This window comes from Pneumocystis jirovecii, assembly GCF_001477535.1.
Source record: "Pneumocystis jirovecii RU7 chromosome Unknown supercont1.1, whole genome shotgun sequence".
Taxonomy (NCBI): Eukaryota; Fungi; Ascomycota; class Pneumocystomycetes; order Pneumocystales; family Pneumocystaceae; genus Pneumocystis; species Pneumocystis jirovecii.
In genome coordinates, this window is record NW_017264775.1 from 287,694 (window position 1) to 308,676 (window position 20,983).

At 39.5% G+C, this 20,983-nt stretch overlaps 10 protein-coding genes across 10 annotated transcripts; 6 read left to right on the top strand and 4 right to left on the bottom strand.

Moving 5' to 3' along the window:
* Positions 1-181: 181 nt before the first annotated feature.
* On the bottom strand, positions 182-2,727 carry T551_00157 (uncharacterized protein; the record flags this gene model as incomplete). The annotated part of the gene is made up of 6 exons (XM_018372424.1): positions 182-774; positions 850-1,303; positions 1,345-1,491; positions 1,532-1,766; positions 1,818-2,169; positions 2,217-2,727. 6 exons carry the CDS (start codon positions 2,725-2,727, stop codon positions 182-184), a joined length of 2,292 nt encoding a protein of 763 aa, XP_018231364.1.
* Positions 2,728-4,400: 1,673 nt separating this feature from the next.
* On the top strand, positions 4,401-5,762 carry T551_00158 (uncharacterized protein; the record flags this gene model as incomplete). Its single annotated transcript, XM_018372425.1, has 3 exons — positions 4,401-4,605; positions 5,066-5,333; positions 5,372-5,762. 3 exons carry the CDS (start codon positions 4,401-4,403, stop codon positions 5,760-5,762), a joined length of 864 nt encoding a protein of 287 aa, XP_018231365.1.
* Positions 5,763-6,709: 947 nt separating this feature from the next.
* Positions 6,710-7,821, top strand: T551_00159 (uncharacterized protein; the record flags this gene model as incomplete). The annotated part of the gene is made up of 3 exons (XM_018372426.1): positions 6,710-7,432; positions 7,482-7,556; positions 7,606-7,821. 3 exons carry the CDS (start codon positions 6,710-6,712, stop codon positions 7,819-7,821), a joined length of 1,014 nt encoding a protein of 337 aa, XP_018231366.1.
* A 19-nt stretch (positions 7,822-7,840) lies between these two features.
* T551_00160 (3'-5'-exodeoxyribonuclease) lies at positions 7,841-8,928 on the bottom strand. Its single transcript, XM_018372427.1, has 3 exons — positions 8,492-8,928; positions 8,168-8,445; positions 7,841-8,120 (listed from the first exon to the last, which is right to left on the bottom strand). Exons 1-3 carry the CDS (start codon positions 8,923-8,925, stop codon positions 7,873-7,875), a joined length of 960 nt encoding a protein of 319 aa, XP_018231367.1. The 5' UTR covers positions 8,926-8,928; the 3' UTR covers positions 7,841-7,872.
* Positions 8,929-9,862: 934 nt separating this feature from the next.
* On the top strand, positions 9,863-11,273 carry T551_00161 (uncharacterized protein; the record flags this gene model as incomplete). Its single annotated transcript, XM_018372428.1, has 5 exons — positions 9,863-9,891; positions 9,938-10,226; positions 10,271-10,436; positions 10,479-10,688; positions 10,735-11,273. The coding sequence occupies 5 exons, from the start codon at positions 9,863-9,865 to the stop codon at positions 11,271-11,273; spliced, it is 1,233 nt and encodes a 410-aa protein (XP_018231368.1).
* Positions 11,274-11,429: 156 nt separating this feature from the next.
* On the top strand, positions 11,430-11,994 carry T551_00162 (uncharacterized protein; the record flags this gene model as incomplete). Its single annotated transcript, XM_018372429.1, has 4 exons — positions 11,430-11,489; positions 11,528-11,785; positions 11,826-11,875; positions 11,925-11,994. The coding sequence occupies 4 exons, from the start codon at positions 11,430-11,432 to the stop codon at positions 11,992-11,994; spliced, it is 438 nt and encodes a 145-aa protein (XP_018231369.1).
* A 26-nt stretch (positions 11,995-12,020) lies between these two features.
* Positions 12,021-12,455, bottom strand: T551_00163 (uncharacterized protein; the record flags this gene model as incomplete). Its single annotated transcript, XM_018372430.1, has 2 exons — positions 12,021-12,141; positions 12,220-12,455. 2 exons carry the CDS (start codon positions 12,453-12,455, stop codon positions 12,021-12,023), a joined length of 357 nt encoding a protein of 118 aa, XP_018231370.1.
* Positions 12,456-12,740: 285 nt separating this feature from the next.
* T551_00164 (uncharacterized protein) lies at positions 12,741-13,199 on the bottom strand (the record flags this gene model as incomplete). The annotated part of the gene is made up of 1 exon (XM_018372431.1): positions 12,741-13,199. One exon carries the CDS (start codon positions 13,197-13,199, stop codon positions 12,741-12,743), a length of 459 nt encoding a protein of 152 aa, XP_018231371.1.
* A 78-nt stretch (positions 13,200-13,277) lies between these two features.
* On the top strand, positions 13,278-16,991 carry T551_00165 (methionine-tRNA ligase; the record flags this gene model as incomplete). Its single annotated transcript, XM_018372432.1, has 7 exons — positions 13,278-13,479; positions 14,231-14,341; positions 15,088-15,308; positions 15,393-15,488; positions 15,535-15,561; positions 15,623-16,154; positions 16,198-16,991. The coding sequence occupies 7 exons, from the start codon at positions 13,278-13,280 to the stop codon at positions 16,989-16,991; spliced, it is 1,983 nt and encodes a 660-aa protein (XP_018231372.1).
* Positions 16,992-18,214: 1,223 nt separating this feature from the next.
* Positions 18,215-20,901, top strand: T551_00166 (uncharacterized protein; the record flags this gene model as incomplete). The annotated part of the gene is made up of 2 exons (XM_018372433.1): positions 18,215-19,549; positions 19,588-20,901. The coding sequence occupies 2 exons, from the start codon at positions 18,215-18,217 to the stop codon at positions 20,899-20,901; spliced, it is 2,649 nt and encodes an 882-aa protein (XP_018231373.1).
* Positions 20,902-20,983: the final 82 nt, after the last annotated feature.

Here is a 20,983-nt window from a genome sequence, read left to right on the forward strand (position 1 = left end):
TATATGAACGATCATTAATAATATAAAAAAACAGATAAATATAACCTAATAGTTTTGGACATAAGATGAATAAATTATATTATAATATAGTGTAAATGCATTTTTAATGAAATTACAGATACATGAATGATAATTCTAAATTTATGAATTTATGCTTATAAATCCTATGCTTATAAAATGACTAAAATTTCAAAGATCTATGATATTGTAACATTTTTCTCTTAAATCCTAATATTTGACTTTTACTTGTAGTATACATTTGAGCATGAATTCCTTGACCAAACCAAAAATCACATATTGTTTTATTGCAGCCATAAGGAATGTATTGTGTTTCAGGCAAATCGAATATAAGTAAAGGCCCATATACTTTCCCATTCTCGACACCATTAGGTGCCTTTGGTACTGGATCAAGACTATTGTCAATTGAAAAAGGCGGCCAGTCTGCTGCTTGCCTACTAGGACTTTTTTTATCAAAAATATCCTTATTATAACAAATAGTATTAATGTTCGGATTAGGATCATGTGTGTGAAGAAACGACCCAAGATGTTGAAGAAGCATATTGAGAAATAACAAATCATTAGATGTTCTAGGCGTCTCAATATTGTCATATGTATTTTCGATCCCTGGAATAGCAGATGATCCAAGGAGAGTGACAATATCATCAGCATGGCATACACGACCATAGCAGAAAGAACTTTTACCATGAAGCCAATAATGACTATAATTATAATAATATCCATATACTTTAGTATGTTTCGACATTTTAGAAATAGCTAATATAGTAGGGCATGTCCAATGAGAATATATTCTATGTCAGTTTTATTTATAAAATTAAGAAGGGGAATTACGAGTTATAACGTCTGCAATTGCATTTCTAGTACCATCTTTAGCTACATCCTTATAATGATCATATAATCCGCTTTCTTTAATAAGAGCCGCTTGCTGAAAAGAAGTCATAAGAGAGAGAACTAGACTAAACATTCCAGATGGTGCAGGAGTATCCAAGTAATAAGGGACGAAAAAATGACCTTCATCCCTAAGAGATCCATACACTATAGGAACATTATTTATATGACCTTTATTTACTAAACCGAAAAATGTGTCCTTTAATAGTTCGTTATCTATAACTGGTTTAAAAGTTTCAGCTGCTGTAATACTGGAAGTTTGAAAAGAAGTAAAAATACCACCAATTTCTTGGTAGTTGATAAGAGTACTAACATCCACTTTACGCATACAGTCTAAAACAGCAGGATCATATATACTCTGAGTGGTAGACGAAATACAACTAAAAGCATCTGCAAGCTACAAAATTATAAAAAAATAATTAAATGGCGTAAACTTACATTACGTGTCAAAAAATTCTCTGCATCATACTTAGTTGCAAAATCTAAACCGATTGGATCAGATGCTGAAACAGCCCCCTGGAATAATTCTTTTGCTTGACTAACTACTAAAAGTGTTCTAACAGAATGCCCCCCAGCAGATTCACCCTATTCCAATAAATATTTTCCAAGAAAAAAAAGAACATACAGCAATTGTAACTTTATCAGGATCTCCTCCAAAATCCCTTATATTTTCTTTAACCCATTGAAGTACTGTAATTTGATCTCTAATTGCTTGATTTCTAGCACCCCAGAAACCAAGTATACCAAGCCGATAATTAAAAGTAACGGCAACAACATTCTGAGAAGCAACAAGATGACTAGGATCATGATAAGGCTGTGATACATCACCACGCAAAAATGATCCTCCATGAATCCAGACCCTAATAGTATTAAGATCAAACAAAACTAATTATATGTCTATGTTTACTTACATAACAGGTAGACGAAGATCAGAAGAATCGCCATCTTCCGGAATAAATGGAGTATAAACATTAAGATAGAGACAATCTTCATTTAGGATCGGATTTTTGACACTATTACTATCCTGTGGGCAATAAGACCGATAATGTGTTGCATCCCAACTCTCAGTAAGCTTTTTAATAGGAGATGGATATTCGAATCGTAATTTTCCGACTGGAGGTTCTGCGTAGGGTATTCCAAGAAATAAGAAAGATATATCAGAACGTGTGCCTGTAACAGTGCCGTATCCCGTATTAATAGTTATCGGAAACTTATCTTTCGGTACATGGGTATCGTGTGTACGTCTATGTCCGGAATTTGTGCCTAATTTTACATCAAGACTGGTGCTACAAATATGCTTTTAAAATTACAAATTGATGGATATTGCTGACCACAAAGACCTTCTGTAAGCTTCCCATCAGTGATACTAAACAACATACACTTGACAACATCTTCATCTTCTGACGGGCATTTTTCTCCTGTACAGCAATCGGTGTCTGGGCAGGTGTCTTTTGATTCACAACAATTTTCTTCATCCTCTTCACAACAGTTGCCCTCATCACAACACTCATATACATAATAATCTTCTCCTTCTTTATAATCACTCAATTCATCGCGAGCGATATAGAAATATGAATATTTAGAGTTGTATGTATTATAATAACATTTTAACCGTCCATAAACTATATCCTGGACATTTTTATTTACTCGACTATATGGATACAAAGATTCGCCGTAATCAGAACAACTTTTCCCCGGAGGAATTACAAGAAACGGATATAATGTTTCCTTTGGATTAAGAGAGTCATAAACCAGTAAATGCACTGCATTCACGCTCATAAACATAAAGATAACCCCCACTATAAAAAAACACCAGTACATTGCTCGCCCCGCAACCAAATGTATATACTGATGTATTCCCAAGATCCTTTGAGTTTTTAAGTTTCCTTTGCAACTAACTGTTAATACTCGTTCAAATGCTTACTAAAAAGTCGTTTAAAAAGCTGTTTATACTATTCCGCACTGCTGTGTATAAATACACAGCTTTCTTCCTAGGAAGCTTGTCTGCAGACAAAAATGTCTACCGGCAACAAACGCAGAACGTCTGACACTGACTGTGTTGGATTAAAAACGGTCTATATTGCTTTAATGTATGCGCGATACTATTTTCAACATAGAATGTCTATCCTTCCATGAAGATCGCCTGACTAATCACCTGAAATATTATGGTGGGGTTAGCTTGGTAATATGTGCTTTTTCCGGCTAGAACGCTAAGTAAAATCGAAAAATACAATGAAAAATATTTCAGAAAAAAATGTGGGATTTTTCAAGCGAACACATATGTGCACTGTATAATAATGCAATTGTCGTATAATGTTACAGTATATGTAAAGTGCATAAGTGCATAAGTGCATATAAGTGCATATAATATGCATATAACACGCATATAATATGCATATACTGTGTATATAATATGCATACAGCCCGGTGCATACAATCCCATACAATATAGCCCGATAATATATGGTATTCAGAACTAGTAAAAAGTATATATAGTTAGATAAAGATGTATAAACACATATATAACAAAACAATGCTATAACAAACAGCCAATACTTATTTCGGTACTACTTTGTATCATTTCTGCATTATTTTGTATCATGATCTGCTATAGGACCTGTTATATCAGGATTTGTCATCATGATTTACTGGTACAATAAGGACAGTAATATACGTTTAAAGTGCTTAAAACGCAAAGCACGAAAAAGAAGGGAAAGTATATGATATATAGACAGAATACGTGCAAAGCATATACAGCTTAGCTTTTGGATGCGATATATTCATGTGCTGAAAATTTTTAGTTTCCAAAAGGCCACCGATATTATTGAGATTTGCTTTTTATACTTCACGACGGAAGTGTGTATCCGATTGATCGGAGTTTTGAAAAACGGAGCTTAGGTGTGTTGGGTAATAATGAAATGGTGTGTAACTAGGTGGATGTTATGGTGTGAATGCATAACTGGTTTTGTAATTAGCTATGTTAAATACTTTGTTCTCGTTGTACGTATTTACATGTATTTGCATGCTTAGTTTAGTAAAAGTATAGTATATTGTTAGATTGTGTTTTTTTCAGAGACACCGGGGAATTTGTAGATGTAAAGGGGGTGGAAAGATGCATTGTGCATAATGTATAATGTCATGCATAGAGCATGCTATAGCACGTTATAGTACGCGTACATAATGCATACATAATGCATACATAACACGTACAATATGCATACAATATGTATATAGTGCATATAGTGCATATATAATATATATATACGTGCACAACGTGTATATACAGTGTATACACTATATATACAGTGTGTACGTATATGCTGGAAGAGTCAACTGAGTCTATAAAGTGTGTCGAATGTATATTTTGTGAATGTTGAGTGCATATTGTGCTTATTTTGTATATATTTATGTATAAAGACGGTGTTTTGTATTTATGCTATGTAAACACGGGTGCTGATTAACTTCTGAACGGGTCTGCTGGTTGAGTATGTGCAATGCAGGAAGTTTCTCTTTTTGCAGGCATCAGTGCCTACAAAAAGGAGAAAGTAATGCATGTTCTTACACGTCTGACTGGTCAGAAACAGTCTACGTTCATGGAATGGTATATGGTTTATGTGCCACCGTCTGGTAAGCAATTTGTGTCGGCGTTTTCCCGCAAACCCAGTACCGAGAGTGTTAGATGGGATGCCCAGAGTGAGAGTATAGTATATACAGTATGCATATATTATGCATACACTATATAGTATACATATTGTGTGCATATAGTATCTATACAAGTGTATAAGTGTGCATATAATACGCATATAGCACGCATATAAGCATATATACGTGTATATAGCGCGTATATAAGCGTATACAGGCGTATATAGGTGCATATAGGCGTATACAGGTGCATATAGTACGCATAAGAGTACATATAGATGCATACAATGCGTATATGTGATACATAAAGCTTGTATATTGCGCAGAGTGCATATATATAGCATATTTAGTGTGTATTTATGATTTATAATGAGCATCTAACATCTATTTGGCGCATATATATGGTATTTTTGTATATATTGGTCCAATTTTATAGTTTTGTTTTATACACTTGTTATTTTAGTGTATATTTGACATTCTTTTTTTATGTTTATTGGGCTTTAATAATATGTTTTAGACGCAGGATTAACCAGTGATCGGCCAGATTTGTATTTGCGTCTCTATACACAGCTTACTAAAGCAGAAGCAACAGCTATTGCATCAGCAATTGGATCTGAAAATGGCTCTATTGCCACATGTTCTTTGCTTATAGAACGTCAATGGACGGTAGTGCTTATTGATGCACCAGAAGCAGGTGTTAAGCGTCCAGCAACATCGCGGTTGCGGCTGCAATCTCGTGTTATGCATGGTAATATCTTTGCACTGCTTGAAGAGCTTGGATATACGTAGGTTTCTGTTTATTATTCTGTGCTTAATGTAGCAGCTTTCGTTTTGCATATGCTCTTCATGGAATTCGTTATATTTATGGGTATTGTGTGTTAACACTTGCTCAGCCATTACATCAGCAGATGATGCAGACGGCTCAGACAGCTACACATGAAATGAAGTCTTTGAGTGTTAGTTCAGCACTATCTTCATGTTCTGTAGCAGCGGAGTTAGCTACATGTTCATCAAATTCTGTTTTTTCTTCTTCTGTCCCCGCTTTAGTGCCTGTAGATCGGACAGATAGTTGGTTGTTAGAGGCTACTGTAAATGTAGAGAATGCTAATGATCGAGTTTTAATGGATGAAGCGGTTGAGGAGCTTTCACGGCTGCGGAAGATTCTCCAAGGAGTCTGTCATCTTGAGCCTGCCGATGATTATCGGCTTCGTTAATATTATATAGGCATATTAATTTGGTTTTGGACGGATTTTTGTTGGGTTTAGTATTACTGTAAAGTCAACTGTCGAATTAGCTATTGAACTTGTTAAATTAATGATAAAATGTGTTAAATCATATTTGGATTAGAGTTGGTTGTTTATTGGATATTGTTAAAAAGTATTGAATTAAATGCAAAGTTGGGTTTTTAAGTGTTATTCTGAATGTGATTCATTTTTCTTTTTATTTTTGCGTTAAAAATGATAATAACTACGCTTTTATATAAACTTAAGGGTTAAATGGATAAAAATCATCATGTCGTATTCAAGCATAATGTTATAAAATATCGTCTATTATCTTAACGCTACTTCTTCTAAATATAGTATTTTAATATTGTTTAGTATTGTTTTTGAATGTTTTTGTGGATAAAATTGACAAATAATCTTGTGGCTGGTTAATTGGGAATTGGATCATTATTAATGCAGATGTTATAATTTATTGAAAATAATAGACGAAATTTAAGTAGTGTTATATTTTCTGTTATTGGATATGGCTAATATAGTAACTCATGAAATGTTTTATGTTTTGTAGTGTTAAATGAGGTGACTGACTGTCGTTTAGAAAACCTATATATGTTGTTTTCATGCTTTAAAATAGCGATCTTTTTGTGTTTAATATAGGGATGAGGATAAAGGTTTTCGAAATTTCATTGATTTATTACATGTGATTTATTTGTTTTGAATGTCATAATAAAGATAGAGATTTTTAGAGTGTGTTAAAATAACTTGGTTTTTTTTTTATTTTTAAGTCAATTGATGCATTTAAATTTAACTTGGAAAATGGGATGAATACTGGGTGTTTTGAAACGCTACGATTTCGTAACGGATAAATGGGTTAATAATTTTTGGATGTATTTTTATTTAAATTTTGAGTGATTTATTGTGGATCAATAAATTCTATATATATGAAATCGGTTATTCACTCTTGGAAAACACCTATTGTTTTTATTTCGGAGTCTCATTCACCGTTTGTAAACCTATCTTTTGAGGATTATTTATTTCGAAATCATGTATCAACTGTTTTATTGTTGCTTTATCGTAATGATAGATCTATTATTATTGGGCGTAATCAAAACCCATGGATAGAGGTAGATCTTAAATATATGAATGAACGAAAAATTACTTTAGTGCGACGTCAATCGGGAGGTGGTGCTGTTTTTCATGATCTTGGTAATACAAATTATTGTTTGATGACGTCTCGTTTATCTTTTGATCGGAAAAAGACATTACAGATGGTAGTAGATGCATTGCATTTGGCGGGTAGATTTGTTTCTATGAATAAACGTTATGATTTGGTTTTTGGATCTGATATGTTGAAAGTTTCTGGGTCTGCATTTAAAATATCGAAGGATCGTGCCTATCAGCATGGAACGATGTTGCTTAATACTGATCTTACATCTTTAAAGAGTCTTTTAACGAACTTAAATTTGTCAATAGATGCAAAGGGTGTTCAAAGTATATCTAGTGCTGTTGGAAATCTTGGACTCAGTCATGAAGACTTTTGTCGTCATTTATGCTCGATATTTCAAGATAAATATAATTCAGGGAAACCTATACCTATTCATCGGGTTTCATATGAAGATATTTGTTCTATTGATAGTGTTCAGGATCGTATTTTAGAAATGAAGGTTTTTTTATTTTGATTTTTTTTGACTATTGCGTTTTGATTTTTAATAGCATTGGTCATGGGTTTATGGACAGACGCCAGAATTTACGAATCGTTTAGCACATACATTTACTTGGGGCTGTGTTGTATGATTTTTTTATTTTTTATATGGAGAGTTAATTTTTAATTGTATAGAACGTTTATATTGTTTGTAGACGTGGATTGTTCTTTCATATTCAAGTAGAAAGTAATACGGAATTGCCTTTTGTTTTTGAGGAGATATGTCATGAGTTAATAGGTCGTCGCTATGTAGCAGATGAAATATATTCTTTTTTATACACTATTGAAACTTCGCCAGGTATAAAAAAAGAACTAATTCAATTTTTGGAATGGCTTGCTGTATCTATTTGAACAATGTATAATACTATATTTATTTTCAAGAAAAGGCCTATTTAAAATGTTTTAGATGGATTTGTTTCCAAACATTCTCATTGAATTAATATATGCTGCTTCTGAAATTTTTTCTATGCTTAAGCCTTTTAGCTGTGACACAACAGATGCCACTTGAATTATAGTACATGGTTCATTTCTTCCTTTAACCATTTTTCCAAAGACAAATTTGTCTTTTTTGCAAGTGGGAAATATGCAAGTCGTATCTTTAATATATGAGTAGGAAGCATGAGCAGAAGAAATGCTACACCATGGTGCATCTGATTTTTTTTAACTTTTTTTTTAATAAAAAAGTGATATGGGTTACCTGTTTCAAGCATTAAATATTCTAATGGGATTTCCTTTACTACTTTTAAATTTTCTTGTGTTTTCATACTACAGCCATTTACACTGATAGATAAGCCTAATGAAATATATTGATGCATTTCTTCTAGTGTACCTGTAAAACTATGAACACAGCCTTTTTGTGGTAATTGAGATAAAAATGGTGTAAGAATTGTTATGAAATCTTCAGCTGCTCCACGACTATGTAAGAAAAGAGGAAGATTAATGTCTGATGCAATGGATAATTGTTTCTTAAAATATCTATAGATTATATATGAGAAAAAAATAAATGATTAAATAGGCCAACGTAGTCTGTAACTCTTTAGATGCATATTCAAGTCGATCATAATCAAGTCCAATTTCTCCAAAAGATACAACTTTTCCTGAATTCTTTCCAGAGAGTGCTAGTTTGTGTATTTCTTTTAAATATTTGTCTGGTCCATCTGGATACCGCTCAAATTCTGTTACTCGTGTTGGATGACATCCTACAGTACAAGTTAAACCAGGATATTGATAGGCCAATTTAAGAGCTTCTTGAGAATCTTTTAAACAGCCTCCTGTTATCATCATTTCCTGGCAACCTATCTCTTTTGCTCGGCGAAGTACTTCATCAAAATCATTTGGATGAATCTCTTTAGAATAATAAATTCCACGAAAAACCGGATCAGTAGCATTAAATCCTATATCAAAGTATTTTTGCATGTTTTTTAAGTTCTTACACAGTTGTATGGGTTTTATCATTAAAGATTCATTGAACACTTAGATTATAATCGTCAAATAAAAGACGATGTTATTAGAATAAAAATAATAGAAAAAATATTGTACATATTTTATATGTGATCTGTGTTGTATTTTTGATAATCATATTTATTGTTGTGTTTCTTATAAAAAGCTAGTAAATAGATTTTTATAGATATAATTGAAATCAAATATCTGTAAAAAATGATATTGATATATTAACATGACATTTAGTGTTTATATATTTAGTTTGTGTATTTCTTAAGTTTTATATATTTTTTTGTTTGGTAAACGGTACAAGAAATATGTAAAGAAAAAAAGTAGATATATTAAGTTTCGATAGGCAATAAATACAGTTTTTTGTAGTTTTGTATTTAATGTATATTCTGTTTATCTTTAGATACAATGAACTGTTTTTAATATTAGAAAAATTAATGTTTGTTAAAATGCATGAAAAAAAGATAAGAGTAATGGATAAAATTGACTGGGAAATATATTAAAAATAAGAATGAAGTGTTTTTCGTGTCTTTGGTATGTTTTACAATATTTTTATGTTTGTAAAAATTAAAATTAAGTTTTTAAATAGTGTTTATAGAGGGTACATATCTTAAATAAAGAAATATGTTCATTTTTGGATCAAAAAAAATATATTAGAAACATACAAAAGTATATAGAACTAAGATTCTAAAATGATTACATTTTTTAGAAATTTTTAACTGCAATATCTTTTTGTTATTTTTAAAAAAAAAATTAAATATTTGTCTTGAAAAAACACTTTATACAACCAATTGTATTCAAAAGTATTTGAAATATGTTGTTATTCTAAGTTTTTTATTCATCATTTTGTTTTTGCTTGTAAATATACAGATTAACGTCGACGTTTTCAACGTGCAAATTTCGGAGTAAAAACAGTGTGGATTTAAAGGTGTTCTGAAGGCGGATGGAAGTTAATAAAGATGAAGCAGAACGGTTATTTATCCTTTTCTTAAGTCATTTGTGTGTTTATAAGATTTAGATGTCTAGAAATTGCAAGAAAGAAGTGGAATCAAGGTGATCGTGAAGGTGCCATTAAATTTTCAAAAAAGTCCCTTTCTTTGTTTTTTTTGCAGGAAGCAGAGGATTTCCTTGCGTTTATTGAATCGTCAAAAGCTTCTTCATCGCCTCATTTGAATGGATTTGGTTCTTCTGGAGGAAAAACGTCTCCAAATGCATCAGAAACATTTGAAAAGAAATCAAAACAGTCAAAGGCCTCTGAAACAACAAATAACAGTTCTGGAAAAAGGCATTATACGCCAAAGCAGAAAGTAGGCTTTTTATGATTTTAAGTTTTTCTTGAATAAAAATATAGGAAGTAGTGGATCGTGTTAGAAAATGTAAACATACAGCGTATTATGAAATTTTAGATATAAAAAAGACAGCAGACGATGCTGAAATTAAGAAATCGTATCGAAAATTAGCATTATTGCTTCACCCGGATAAAAATGCAGTACCAGGTGCAGATGAAGCCTTTAAATGTATAGTGTTTGATTCTGGATGAAAAAAATAATGGTAAATAGTGATTTCAAGAGCATTTCAAGTTCTTTCAGACCCTCAGAAACGTGCAGCATATGACCAATATGGTGATGATTTGGGTTCTCGAACTGGTGGTATGGGCAGTGCAGGGTTTTCTCGAGCAACTGGTGGTCTATTTGGTGAAGAAATTGATCCACAAGACTTGTTTAATATGTTCTTTGGCGGAGGAAGCGGGTTTGCTTTTTCAAGCACAAGTAATATTTTTGCCATGTATAAATGGTATTTTAACCACACTTTTAGACCCGTTTGTTGCATCGTTCGGAGGTCCTCAGATAAGAGTGCATCATTTTGATGGATTGGGACGGCGGTCTGGCTCGAACAGGCATCAAGGTCAGGCAGGACTGGGCACGTTTGGTATATCTACATTGATTCAACTGCTTCCTTTCATCATCGTTGTGTTTTTTTCTATTTTATCATCTTTTGCTGGTTTTTTCAATTCTGCATTTTCATTTTTCGGATCAGGCATGCCGTCTTACTCATTAACACCTTCACCACCTTTTACAGAAGCACGGTACACTTATTATCATCATATTCCATATTTTGTCGACCCGTTAAAAGTCAGTTCTTTGTCACAGGTCAAGCTTTCACGATTAGACAAAAAAGTCGAAGTTAACTACATCAATGCGTTACGTGTAAACTGTGAATACGAGATAGAGGAGCGGAAACGTAGAATGGAGCAAGCTTATGGGTTTTTTCGTGTGGATAAAGAGGCCTATGAAAAGGCAAAAAACATGGTTCAGGTTTCATGCAACCGTTTACGAGAATTGGGTATTCGGTAGCAAGTCTTGTCATTTCCCCTCCTTTTTCCCCTTTCCATCTTTTTTGTATATATATTTCTTTATATATCCTTTATTCTCTCCTCCCCTGGTTGCCCAGCAACGTTCTTTGGTTGACTTAGCAACGCTGAGTTGCCCTGGTAACACGCATTGGTTGTCATGGCAGCAATCCACATAAAACTTGTTCTCGATCCTCATCATTTGCCAACTACATGGCAGGTGCGCTTCTAGACACACACCGATTTGCATATTCCAAGGCAATCCGGAGGCTTCTTTTGCGTCTTTCCAAGAATTCTTTGCTCCATGTTGTTCTCCTTTGGCTCAGCGACCCTCAGTGTGCTCTCCAGACAAAATCAGCACACTCGACTCAAACATACCATTCTGAGCAAAAACACTCTTTTCCGTCCGATTCAGCCAATTCTGCTGATGCTGTTGCCTCTATTTACCGGGAATGGGCTGAATCAGGCTCTGTTTCACGCAGAGATGTCGTAGAACGCGTCCTCGAGGTCGACTGGGTAAGTTTACGGTTCCTGATCTTTTTACTCATTCTTTCAGCCAAATGGTCTTAATGCAAAACAGATTGCAATGCTTGATCTCCAGTGTCTGTTTTCTCTTTTTTTCTGCTTTTTTCCCTTCTTTTGCTAATCTTTTCAGATCTATACGACCACCCAACTGCACTCCACTGGACTGCCTGCCGTGTCGACCCACACACTGCACTTGTTGATGCTTCTCTCTACATCTCTCCTTTCCTCACTGCGCTCCATGGTGCTCTTGACACTGTTTTTTCCAATGTCTGTCTCCCCGGTAAACTCTACCCCCTCCCATTAAACACCCAAACTGCTCTATACGAATATTCTTGTTTTTTCCTATTCTATTCTTCTTTTTTATCTCTTTATTTTTTCTTTTTATTCATTTTATTCATTTGCTGATCTTTCTAGTATGTCTATACTGCTCTTCATCCGACGTTGCCATTGCGTCTCCTCCGTATCCAGCTCCACGAGCCTGCTGCGGTGCACGTGATTCCTCCTCCGCGCCGCGTATTCTATGTCGCGCTCCCTCTCGCGTCGCCCTATCTTTTCCATAGTGCGCTGCGTGATGCTGCACATGCTCTGCTTGTCCAGGTGAGTCTTTTGCACATGCATAGCCGTTTTGCTGTATACATTGCTGCATTCCTGTGCATTGCATGTATCCGTTGCATGCATACTATACTGCGTTGTGTGCACAGCATACACAATGCATTGTGCACACTGCCAGCATCTATGTGTTGTATATGCAGTGTGTATGGCACTGTGCGCTGTATGCGGTGTGTATACGATGTGTATACGATATGTATGCGGTGTATATGCACTGTGTATGTATTGTATGTGCACCGCATGTACGTTGTATGCGCGCTGTATGCGTGCTATATGCGCTGTATGCGCCATGCGTGCTGTGCACCCGCACACTGCATGCACTCTGCATGCACTCTGCTCATCCTCTAGGCACTTGCAACCGCCCTGTCTCGCGGACACCCCGCACAGCTGCGCGATGCGCACGTGACCCTCCGTAGTCTCCACGCCATGGTGGCGCGTCGCGGCGCATCGCGCCACTCCTTTGCGCTTGGCGCGTGGCGCGTCTATGCCGATGCCCTCGTCGACGCGTCGCCTGTCGATCCGCTGCCTCCGCCGCCAAGCCTCTGCGACTCCGCCGTCGCTGCGCGCTTCGGACACGTCGATCCCCTCGCCGACGCGCTCGACCGCCTCTCGTTCCGCCTCGAGGCCACCGTCCACACCCATGAGTCACGTGCCGACGCGTCTGAGTCACGTGCACCCGAGACCGACGCACCGTTCCGTCCAGCGATATGGCTCGTGCTCGAGGGGAGTCACGTACTCGATGGGCTGCGGGAAATGTGTGTGCGCGGGCAGGCGGACGCGCGGCGGATGCCCGCATGGCTCACCGGAGACGAGGGTGTCACAGAGGGCACCGTATGCGACGGAGTGCTTGCCAGGCATAGCCGCCACTAGCAGCATGTTGCGGCGCAACCGTCACCTAGCAACCGCTGTTATGGCAACATCTGTGGAGACGGCGGATCCTCGATGTCGTCTGCGGGTGGCTCAGCAAGGAGCGGGTCCTCGCCGAAGAGGCGTGCAAGGGCGCGAAACTTGGACCTTGAGCGGCCCCAGAGCACCGCAAAGCGCTCTCTCTCGTCCGCCGCCAGCGCATATAGCGCGTCGAGGCACTCCTCCAGTGCCTGCAGCCGCCGGTTGACCCGCCCCGCCGCCCCCGCGTCACGTGGCACCCCCTGTGCCGGGCACAGGCTCTGTGTGCAGACCGTCGACCGCCACACATCACAGCGCCCGCGCACACGGCCAACCGGCAGAAACAGTGCATACCCCGCCTCGATGCCTTCGAGGCGGCCTTCTACACGTGCGCGCTGCGCTCCGTCCCGCATGCCCTGCATGTATCCCTCGTTGAAGAACCTGTCGGGTCAGCACACTCTAGGGGCGCGCCACATACTCGTCTTCGAGGCGCAGCAGAGCGTCGAGGCCTTCGTGCATTGTGCGTTAGCGTGGCGCGGCACTCGGACGGCTCCGAACGGCTCCGAAGCGCACACCCGCCGAAACCGCCGAAACCCCGCCGGGCGTGGGGAAGTGCCTCCCGCATCCACGCATACACCGCGCATATACCGCGCATACAACTCGCATACACGCCGCATATAGCACGCATATACACGCATACTACGCATACTACGCATACACTACGCTAGACCCGGGCTGAGTGGACTGCGGCGACTGGCTGCGCAGCGCGGGGCGTAAGAGCGCAGGGAGCCAAGAAAGAAGCGTTGGGGAAGCCGAGAGGGCTAAGGAGACTCCTAAGAGTTAAGAAAGTCTTAAGGGGCCTTAAAGAGTCTTAAGAAAGGCTTAAGAAAGCTTCAGCAAAGGCTTAAGAGGCGCTTAAGAAAGGGTTAGGAAGGGCTTAAGCCTTAGGAAGGCCAGGACCAGCAAGTAGAGGGGCTGTGCGTGATGGTAGAGGCGACGGTCCAGCTACCGGAAGGTGGTGCAGACGCCTTCTTGGCGGTGCTCAAGGTGATGGTTGCGGCTACGGTCTACCACGTGGACGCGGCGTTCTATGCGGGCGCCGCACTGCAGTGCGTGGTGGTCGACGCGAAGGGCGCGTGTGTGTGCATCTCGTCGGCGGATGCGGTTGTCTCGTAAGGCGCCTGCCCGGTGGCTGTGCTGACGCGTGCAGGCATTGGTTTGAGCGCCGCGGCGGCTGCCACCAGCCCAAAGAGCTGGTGGAAGTGCAGACGGGCTCCGCGGCTGAGGTTGAGCAGCTGGCCGCGCAGCTAGCGGGGGCATGGGGTGCAGCCGACGGGCGGCTGCTGGCGGATACGGAGATTGTGCTTTTCTCGACGCTCTGGGAGAAGCAACGGGGATGCGGTTGGGCGCCCAACGGGCAGCTGGGCCGGTGGTTCAGCCGCCTCTCGGCTGACCCGGCGGTCAGCGAGGGTCTCCAGCGCGCAGTGGCATTTGTGCGTATATATGCGTGGTATATGCGTGCTGACGGCGGCCAGGCAGAAAAGACGTTGGTCTTCCCGCCGCACAGAGACCCGACGTGGTTTACAGCGTTTTCTGACCCGTGCCGGCGGCTGCGGGAGATCAAGACGGTGTGGCGCGGAGACAAAGTGTAGGCTCAGCAGGTGGAGACCACAACCGGAGGGCTGACTATACCAGGCACCCGAGGAAAGGCGAGCGGAATGTGCTGGTTACGTCGGCGCTTCCCTACGTGAACAATGTTCCCCACCTGGGGAACATTGTGGGCAGCGTGCTGAGCGCAGACGTCTTTGCAAGGTGTGGAATGCCCCCAGTGGGGGTTTGGGGGCGGACGGAGCCGTCTTACATGCAGCAGGTACAGCAGGGCACGCTTAGTGAATACACTGTTTATTTGCGGGACGGACGAGTATGGGACGGCGACGGAGACAAAGGCGCTGGAGCAGAAAGTGACGCCGAAGGAGCTATGCGACAAGTACCACAAAGTCCACTACGATGTCTACAAGTGGTTCGAGATAGAGTTTGACATGTTTGGTCGGACGACGACGCAGAAACAGACAGAGTGGGTGGGCCGGGGTGTTGGGGGTATTAGGGGTGTTTTCTGCTAACGGAGGCCCAGGATTGCGTCAGGTATTTTTATGGATCTACACAGGAACGGATTTTTGGAGGAAAAGACGATACGGCAGTTGTACTGTGAAAAACACGAGGGGTTTCTGGCCGATCGGTATGTGCAGGGCTCGTGTCCAAAGTGTCTGTACGAGGTATGCATCAGCAATGTGTCAGCAGTGACGGCTGTGATGTTTTTCTGTTTCCTGATGCAAGGGCCAGGATGCACGCGGTGATCAATGCGATTCGTGTGGCCAGCTGCTTGATCCTTTTGAATTGAAAGAGCCAAAGTGCAAGTTGGACGGTGAAGCGCCCGTGGAGCGTGAAACCAAACACATATTCATGCTGCTGAACAAGCTGCAACCTCAGGTCGAGGCCTGGGTCAAGGTGTCTTCTGAGGCGGGGAAGTGGTCGGCTAACGGTATTTCTATTACCTCAAATTTTCTGAAGATGGGGCTTGAGCCCCGCTGCATCACCCGTGACTTAAAGTGGGGGACGCCGGTTCCGACAGAAGTCCCTAATATGGAGGGAAAAGTGCTTTACGTGTGGTTCGATGCTACGATTGGCTATATTAGCATTACCGCTAATTACACTGAGAATTGGAGTGAATGGTGGAATAACCCAGAGAATGTCCAGTTGTACCAGTTTATGGGGAAGGACAATGTTCCTTTCCATACTATTATTTTTCCGGCAACACTGATAGCCACAAACAAGAAGTGGACTATGCTCCACCATCTTAGCACAACCGGTAAGCCGATTATGTTTTTCCCGGTCATTGACACGCATGCCAGAGTATCTTAAATACGAAGGCGGCAAGTTCTCCAAGTCAAGAGGGGTCGGTGTCTTTGGAGATAATGTTCAGAAAACGAATATACCGTCCTCCGTGTGGAGATATTATCTTTTAGTATCTCGTCCCGAAGTCTCGGATACGATGTTTTCGTGGGCCGAGTTTATTCAAAGGAACAATTCCGAGCTCCTTGCCAATCTTGGCAACTTTGTTAACCGTGTTGTTAAGTTTGTCAATATGAAGTATGGGAGTCTTGTCCCCAGTTATATTCAGCACCCCTACACTTTTGACAACGGTTCTGGCGACGATGCTTTCCACGGCTCGTCTAGTGATCACTTGTGTTTTCTTGAGCTCCATCGGGACATCAACAGGATCCTCGTTCAATATATAGAGCATATGGATGCTGTGAAGATTCGCTACTCTCTGAAGCTTGTTTTCGACTTTTCCTCTCGTGGCAATCTTTTTCTTCAGACCAACCGCCTTAACAATGCTCTCTTTGACGGCAATCCTCAACATTGTGCTGATGTCATTGGCTATATGGTCAACCTTATCTACCTCATTTCTGCCTGTATAGCACCCTTCATGCCCTCAACCTCAAGATCTATTGCTGACCAGCTCAATGTCCCTCAGAGGTCTATCCCTGATACTTGGACTCTCGATATTCTTCCTGGTCACCGGATCAATAAAGCGTTCGTTTGTCTTTGTTTGTTTATTGCTGACTCTTTTAGTTATCATCTCTTTTCTCGGATCGACGAGAAAATGGCTGATTTTTGGAGAGATTCTTTTGGTTCCTCTTGACTTGCTATTTCTTTTCATTATCTTTGTACTTGACTATCCATTTTATCATTTTACTCCGTACCTCATCTGCATCCTATTATGTATCCTAACTTTTTCACTCCCTGACTCTTTGGTTATACTGTACTTTGTTTTATCTTATGCTGTATTTTGCATTGTATTTTACATTGTATTTTACTTTATATTCTATTTTGTATTATACTTTATATACATACACTATATTCTACTCTGTATACACATTCTATACTATACATGCTTTATACTGTACGTATATACCTTATGCTTCACCCAATCCTAACAGTAGTACGAAGACAACATTAACTCATTGTCAATTGACAATATTCTGTCCTCTGATCTTCTGGAGTCACGTGATATCCTTGCAAACTGTTGAGTCTTTTCTTGCTGTTGTACATATACACATATATACATATATATACATATATCATATATACATATATATACATATATCATATATATATATACATATGTACATACATATACACGCATATACATATATATGCAGGCGGACAGAGCAAAGTACATGTAACGTAAAGTAGATGTAAAGCATAAACTGAATGTAAAGTATATGTTGTATATAGTTGCACTTATATATAAATGCAAAGTTACATCCAACTGCTGTTGCATGTAAAATACGGGTTATATACAAAGTTTAAAGTATAGAGTTGCGTAAAGTGTACACTATGTATAATTTATATGTTATGTGAAACATAATTATATATAAAGCATACATATAAAGTACACGTATACGTAAAGTATATATATATATATAATGCAAGTTGTATTTGTGGTTACAAAAGGTATATAAAATATATGTTTTGCAGCGTCGTTCTGTGCACACACGTGTATTATTATGCGTTCTTCGTGTCGATGCACGCTAAGTGTATTAAAGCGCGATTTATGGGACGCGTGCGTGGCATTAGACACGCAATATTCACGTAGCAGCGGGACGTGCAGTATACTCGGCATATTGGAGTAGTGTGGATAGCTTATTTGGACGTGTTTGACGGGTCTTTTGGGGTATTTTTGGAGAATTTTGGAAAGCCTTTAAGTGATTTAAAGTGTCTTTAAGTGTCTTGAGAGTCTTTGGAGCGCCTTGGAGTGTTTGCTGTGTTTTGACGTGTTTTTGAGTATTTGTCTGTGTTTTGAGTATTTTGCAATATTACAAGTATTACAAGTGTTAAAAGCATTAATAAAGACTGGAATTGATGAGACAGCATTGCAGACAATGGGTCTGTAGAGTATGGGTTTTTTTGTGGGCTGCAGGATGGCTAGGAATAGGAAGGACAACGCCAACAGTTGGATTCCCAGTAAACTCACAAGTGCCTCCAGTAGCACGTGTGTCGCAACAGTTTTCTTTTACGTTTTCAAAGAATACATTTAAAGATACCAATGGAGAAGTTAAATATGCAGTGAGCGCGCTGCCATCATGGCTGAATTTTAATGCAAAGGAATTGAAGTTTTATGGAGTACCATCTGTACAAGATATAGGAGTAGTTAAGTTTGCATTAACGGCTACAGACGCCTTGGGGAGTGGGGTTGACCAGGTGACATTTGTGGTGGTGAATACGCCTGAACCGACTCTTAAAATCCCTATGGACCGGCAATTGAGGCAGTATGGGGGAATAGATGGAAAGGGGGCGCTTGTGCTGCGTCCAGGGCAGGCATTTAGCTTTTCGCTAAAGAAGGATATGTTTGATCCACATGGAAACAATATTTTGACGTATTACTGTGTGTCTGAAAACAACACACCACTACCTTCATGGGTCAAGTTTGATCCAGAGGGTCTACGTATATGGGGGGAAGCGCCACCACATGAAGCGGTGGCGCCACCGTTGCATTTTTTTTTAAAAGTTGTAGCGGTGGATGTGATTGGGTTTTCAGGGGCAGAAGCGCCTTTTGGGATAGCAATTGGCCCACAGCATTTGCAATTGGATCGATCATATTATTCGGTAGATATGATGGTAGGACATTCATTTACATATCCATTACCACTTTCGAGTTTGACAAGGGGAGGAAAACCTATCTCTCCAGATGAGGTCTCACGATTAAAGATTACAGTGTCGTCACCCCATTGGGTTCTGTATGATGCAAGCAATCATGTTCTTGTAGGAACTCCATCAGCAGATGATGTATCAGGAAGTGTTTTAGTTACGATTATGGATGAAAAATCATATAAAATCACAATGGTTATTGATATGAATGTTATAAAGGATAGCAAGGCCCAAGTAGGGATAATTGAGCAGAAGATACCGTGTTTTTCATCAGAAACCGGGACGGGTTATAAAGCACCATTTTTGCCAGATGTGTTTCTTGTAGTTGATAAGCCGTTTTCATTTCAGATTGGGGATTCATCTTCGTTGTCTAGTTTTGATAAAGTGGATGTTTTATGTATGCCCAAGGAAGCATCGGATTGGTTGAAGTTTAATAGGCATACAATGAGACTGAGTGGTACGCCACCGAGAGAGGGCAATGTATCTATAAGAGTACATACAGTGATTTATTCGTCTGGACATGAATATGATCAGTATTTTATGGTTAATGTATCTGAAAGTGAGTATTTTGCATTTAATCGGTTTAGGATGTAACATTTGATATAGATACAGAGGTAGTAGGGAAAACAAGTTCTTTTTCTGCGATTATTGCTTTGGCTATTGTTATTCCTATTGTTTTGATTATTTTCTTTTTTATTCTATATCTTTGTATATCAAGGAGAGTTAGGAGGGCGCGTCTTTCTCCTTCTGGTCAGCGGTATATTTCCCGGCCAATTCTTCCTGATGCTCGCTATGGACAATGGCCTGCAATGGATGAACGAACATGGGATGAGCCTCAACGGCTTTCTGCGTTTGATATTTTTAAATCAACAAGCGCTAATGGCCTTTCTGGGTTTGTTGCAGAGGTTAAAGAAACGCCGGCTAACACTAATCTCAATACTAATTCTAATACGACATCAAAGAAATATCAGAAAACGAATTTTGTTTCTCCATATTCAATTCGTATGCTTCCAATTAAAGAAGATACATTTAAAGAAGCTCCTGCTTATGTTCCCAAAGAAGTACAACCTTTAGCTAATGGTACGAATATTCCACCACAACCATCTATAGGACCCCCAGGATATGGAATGCCTCATCGGTCGTGGCGTAGAACAACATTGAGTAGTTCGTTTTGGCCAGGCAACCATGATTATCATGACCGAAAAGTAAACGCAGGTTCTAGAACTGCATCAACAAGCGAGCCATTTACTGTAAAATTGGTTAGTGGCTCAACAAGTAATTCAGAGTCGTCTTCTGGTGTGATAAGTAATGTAGCGTGTTCAAGTACACCGTCTTACAATTCTTCTAAAGAATCGTCGGGGAAAAGCAATGATAGTAAAGTAACAATTGGGTCGTATTCAGATGACTCAATAGCATCAAAGGGCAGTGAGAATCAGCCTAAAGAATCCAAAAATGTTGGTTGTTTTAGAAAGAGTGATTCACATATTTCAAAAGCACGTCCATGGTCAACACAGATTGATGATGCAGACTCTGTTGACACTTCTAGTCTTATAAGTAGTGAGCATTCGAGAAATGAGTTTTTGTACGATGAAAATGATGATCCACGTATAAGTTCGGTTAATGAACACCGTTCTTCTCTTTCAGGTCCATTGGGTGCATCTGATTCAAATGGTGTTCAGTATCGTATTGCAACCAAGGTATCTGCACCATTACATGCTTGTATGCAAACGCCTTCAAAAACAGATGTTTTTTCAACAACTCCTCGTCGAAAAGGGTCTTTGGGGATGAGGTCGATCATGTTAGATCGACCAAAGATGTTTGAATATTCGCGTCCACAGAAAACGAGCCAATTGTCTCGCTCGTTAAGTACTGAAGGGTCATCCGATATGGCATTTATATAAAAACATGATTTATGGTTTTGTAAATATGTATTGAGTAGATAAAACGGGTGTATTTGATGGGTATATTTATATGTTTATTTTT

Excerpts from the sequence above, each read along its gene's own strand:
- T551_00160 (XM_018372427.1), bottom strand. The coding sequence starts at position 8,925 with ATGATAAAACCCATACAACTGTGTAAGAACTTAAAAAACATGCAAAAA. Across the intron at positions 8,446-8,491 it reads TCTAAAGAGTTACAGACTAC|ATATTTTAAGAAACAATTAT; the intron begins GTTGGCCTATTT and ends TATAATCTATAG. Across the intron at positions 8,121-8,167 it reads ATATTTAATGCTTGAAACAG|ATGCACCATGGTGTAGCATT; the intron begins GTAACCCATATC and ends AAAAAAAATCAG.